The sequence below is a fragment of the Anneissia japonica genome, unplaced genomic scaffold (assembly GCF_011630105.1).
Source record: "Anneissia japonica isolate Jap-2015-1 unplaced genomic scaffold, ASM1163010v1 scaffold288130_len101125_cov175, whole genome shotgun sequence".
NCBI classification, from domain to species: domain Eukaryota; kingdom Metazoa; phylum Echinodermata; class Crinoidea; order Comatulida; family Comatulidae; genus Anneissia; species Anneissia japonica.
The window spans coordinates 41,884-46,849 of NW_022752993.1; the positions used below are offsets into that span (position 1 = coordinate 41,884).

Consider the following 4,966-nt stretch of genomic DNA (forward strand, 5'->3'; position numbering starts at 1 on the left):
TTTTATGGGTTTTGATGTACTTTGTTAAATTTTTATGTGATTTTAATGTGATTTTAATGTAATTTTAATGGGTGCGAGCTTTTGTAATTTCTTCGTTTTCTTTTTAATGGAGACAATAAATTTTATCTTGTATCTTGTATCTTGTACCGTGAACAAATATTTCAATGTAAAACATAAAAGAAGGTGATATTTATTTTATGCAACTTGATTATTCTGTTTTGTACAGTGGCAGCGCCAGCGTGTGAAATCTGGGGGCAGGGAAAATTGAGGGGAAGGAAATTACCAGGTAGAGAGGGAAAAACCAACGCCTACTGTACATAACATGCGAAGTCCAGTTTCGCAGCATCGAATGAAGTTTCTTAGCTTACATAGTTGAATTTCAATAAAACTTTAATTGAACAATAAACCTATTTAGTATTGTATTTGCAGGTTCACGGTAAATGCATCACTTCTGTTCTATTTTCTCCATGTTTCAACGTATCAATGCAATCACCTGTTTAAATTTGCTTTGATTCAAATACACGCTCGCCTATGCTCTGGGTGGAGCAAGTCTTCCCGGATAAGAACTATAAACCATAGGCCAAGTGTACACAATTGACATGTGCACATAAAGTATACGAACCCTTTTTGACGGTCAGATTCCTCAAATCTGGCCGTATAAAAATTCGCCTGGCCGTAACGTTGGAAAAGTCACGACCAAACTATATTTGGCCGAAATTTGTGGAAAGTTTATATTTTTCAATATAGGCCTAATATAAAGTAAACTTGTTTTGGATATGTTGTTTTGTACAAAAGATTTGATTCTAATCGTGTACCTTAACTTACGTTGAACGTTCGCTGTCGTACTCCGGTTCGAACTGCACTAAACACTTAATGTATATGTCCCCAATTGGCCAGTTGACGTAAGAGAGTTTATTTAAAAGATTAGTAGTTAAATGTTCGGATGAAATGTATATTTTTTTTATGAAGTCCGAGGTCACCGACGGGGAGACGATGCCCCCGACAACGAGGAAATTTCCCCTGACAAGAGCAAATATCGGCGTGGTAGAGCATCGCATAAAATGTTGCGAAAGTAGTAATTTTGACAAGTTAGAGGATTGTAAAATCTATGTGCAAAATACATATGATTGTTTTCCTTTTCCCCGACAAATTGTGGTTTTTCTCCCCAAACAGGGGGGGGGGGCAGCTCTCTCCGACGGGGGACCTGTGCCACCCCCCGCTGGCGCCACCCCAGACTTAACACCGGTTAGTGTTAACATACTAATACTAATGCAACTTTTATTCTAATTAAAGAGACCCACGGAATTGTCATTCAAGATTCCATAACAGGCCCTTATTATTACTATATATCCACTACCGTTATTTAATACATTTAAATCAAATTTAGATCGATCTTAATAATGTGGTTTTAAATAAGTCTACATGCTAGCAACTAATTATAGAACATATTTGATATTATCATGTAGCTGGGCATTTAATTATGGTGATTAATTATAAAAACAAAAACAGTGAATGATTAACATTGCTTTGTGTATATCATTTAATTTCTTCAATTTCAAACAAATGACAGTTGATTTTCGTGTAATTTTTGAATTTTAAATGAATATTATGTACCCAATGTTGTCTTCTAATCTGATTAAAATCTGGCCAAATTTTGGCCGATATCGAAATAAAAAAAGTTTGACTGAATTTGGCCGTTTGATGGCGTGTGTTTGGCCGTGAAGCTTGTCGACTATCTGGCAACTCTGGTTTGTACATCGCGACAAAAAAGTACTAATTTTTGAGGGGAATAGTGAAGCTTGTCGACTATCTGGCAACTCTGGTTTGCACATCGTGACAAAAAAGTACTAATTGTTTAGGGGAATAGTGCTATTTGAGGGGAATAGTACTTTCTGTTGCCCCACTTCTCAACCAATGATGCCTAGAATCTAGGCTAAAATATTTGTATTTTCTGTGAGGAACGAGAAAAAGGTACAACTTTTTGGAGGGAGGGGAGGGGGGGGGGGGAATGTTTTGAAAGTGGTCCAATTTACGGATTCAGAGGCTTATTTAATCGATTTTATATATAGGCCCCCTAGATAGTCTACCACTATTTAGACAATACATATAATTTGTTTTCTCCCAGACGAGTTGTGGTTTTTCTTCTTTTCCTGGGGAAAACTGGGTGGGTCAAGAAAATATTCTGGAATTCCCCCGTGTGGTTAAAACGAATACACAGTCAAACTTATACCAGAATTCGTTTGTTTGAGACGCCAACAAAAGCGGGCGTGTCTATAGTACAAACATAAATTTTGGTATGTACTAATTTTAGAAGTTTATAACTTTAGAATGATGAATGCTGTATTCTTGAAAATTGGTATTCCATGGCTTATTTTAGCATTTATTCAGAATATATATCAAAATAAAGAGAATTACCAAGATCTCTATAAGTATTTAAAACTTCAGAATAGTCAGATGGCGTTGGAAAAATTGTCAATGTTAATGACCAATGTTCTAAATAAATATTATTGCAATTATGTTAAAGTAAGGTTATCTTAATAAAAAAAATTGAAGCCATTGTTTAAAATAAGAAAAACTGAACTGAACCATGATTTTTTCATTTAAGAATTACAAAAAATGCTTAATTGTTAGTGCTGATAGTAAAATATGTGTTTAATGATGTCACATCTGTGACAACATTATCATGTTACGTCTATGATAAATGTGACGTATGTTATGCACAAAATATTTGGATGGATTTTAAAAAAATTACATTTGATTATAAGTGTGGAAAGTATTTGTTTTCTGTGAAGTTTTTACTATATGTTTTTTAAATTGATTATATGCTAATTTATATTACTGTGTAGAAAATAATAATTTTGCACAAATTATTGATATCGATCATTAAAAATGTAATATTTTAACATTTCTTTGATGAATATTACAAGTTTGTTTTCAACATTAAAACCTTCTGATCACTAAGACCAATTTTCATTCTGAACGCACTATTTAGTGCTATAGAAGTCGTACCAGGTGATAAGATAAAGTAGTCATTTGAGTTAAAAGTCACCAACTGAATACTTGGCGTATGTAGTTTTTTAGGTTTTAACCATTATTATTTCATACCAGTTGAGAGACTCGGGGTTTTCAAATAATTGTTAGTCGAATAATAGTTCACAATCTCGAACACAGTTAGAAACACCTAAAATTCAGCATCACATTAAATGTCACAAAAATGTCAATACAATGTAACATAATTTTTGTTCCTATTGTAGCATTGCTACTACTGTTGCATACTATTATATTGACTTACCTCATATTTTATATTTAGCGATTCGGCAAGCCGACGTACTGTTGACCTGTCTTTAGAAGCGATGGCTTTCTGAAGCGTTTTGCTATTTAGATTTAAAAAAAAAGAAAAATTATAATTTTTACATACTAATATTAAACACTGAAACATATTAGGGAGTCTTTGCAAGCTTGCAAAAACTATACCGAATACGGATACGTCATCACATTTTTAGAAAACCCTTCCCTTACAGTAGGATATCTGTCACAACGTAAGCAATGCATGCCTTTTACATGAATCAAGGATCATATTCTGCTCGTGCAGCATATCGTCCCTTACATAACCGAAATAACGTGGTGACGAGTGTGGAAAAATCGTTTTTGTTTTTTTTTTTAATTTGTGAATTTAAGTTGTCTTACTGTGTGGAATTTCTGAAAAAAATTGAGTGAATTAGATAAGTAACTAAGGAATAGGGCTACACCTATTCATGGTGTTCCTATTCAGGAGACACTAACTAAAAACGTGAAATTGTCCATTTAATAGGGGTTTTTGGTATGTTTTCGTACATGATGATATAGATTCTTTATAATTTTATTTTAACTGAGCTAAGAATGAGTTAAAGTTGAATTACAACTAGTTTCTAACAATAATTTGCAATGCAAAAAATAAATCATGTATGATAGGAAATCCACTGATATGTAAACTACAAAAGTTGTATATAGGCCATGGAGGAAGAAAATAGAGTATAAGCCTACGTTCCCAATATTATCAATTTCTTGATCCGCGTGTTATATTGATGGTCGAATATTCTTGTTTTTCAAATATTGAGCTTTCTATTGGGTGTACAAGATAGAATAGCATGAATAGAGTAACGACTTAAATAGAAGAAAGGGTGCAGCTGTACGGTATACATTAGCAACCAACCCTTCACATAAAAAATCCTGCCTATTGGATTGAATTTCCAGTGGCGAATGTTAGTTTGTTTGATTTTTTTTCTTCACAAAGTGGCTAATGTGTAGCGAATTTATACGTTATTTTTTTTTTCAAAGTGACGAATAATGATGAATTGCTAAGTAACCAATCGTTTATTTATGTATATTGTATACACAGTATTAGGATGCAATGTAACATAATGATAGAGAAATTTAGGCAATTTCATAAAAAAAGAAAGTATGCTAATAAAAATTACTATTTTCAAAAATTATTAAATGCGTTTTTCTCAAAATGCTATTTTCCACATTCGCCATTTAACTACGTTATATAAGGGACGATATTGTTAAGGAAGTTTTAGGCACGAATGACGACAATGTTAATGATGTTTTCGTTATCGTTTTCGGAAGGTTGCGAATGTCCTTCATCTTTTACAACAATCAATTTTATTTCAGTAAGAAAAGTAAATCAGGTTTTCAAATATTCAGCAAAAACGCTCTTTTACCTCTTTGGGATTGTTGCGGTGCTATAATATAACAGTATAGTACGATAATGATATCATTATTATGGCTGCTGTTAAAACAGATACTGAAAATCGCACATAAATCCTAAGAGTACAGTACTCCTTACCTCTTTTCCACCGGCTCCGTCATATTAGAAACAAAATAGTGTATAGACTATTTCTCAAGTAACGCTTCTCAATACGGTAGTCTAATTTCAACCACTTGGTAAGGAATCTTCGTCATATTTTGCGTCCTCCATTTCAAC

The 4,966-nt window shown here is 33.2% G+C and overlaps 1 protein-coding gene across 1 annotated transcript in view; it reads right to left on the bottom strand.

The window, feature by feature from the left end:
* Window positions 1–4,966, bottom strand: part of LOC117122604 — a 20,096-nt gene extending 15,130 nt beyond the window's left edge. Inside the window, exons 1-2 of the mRNA XM_033268242.1 lie at window positions 4,829–4,966; window positions 3,293–3,374 (exon numbers count right to left, since the gene is read on the bottom strand). Of these exons, the coding sequence (XP_033124133.1) occupies window positions 3,293–3,374; window positions 4,829–4,851 (105 nt within the window). The 5' untranslated portion in view covers window positions 4,852–4,966. The remainder of the gene's footprint in view (window positions 1–3,292; window positions 3,375–4,828) is intronic.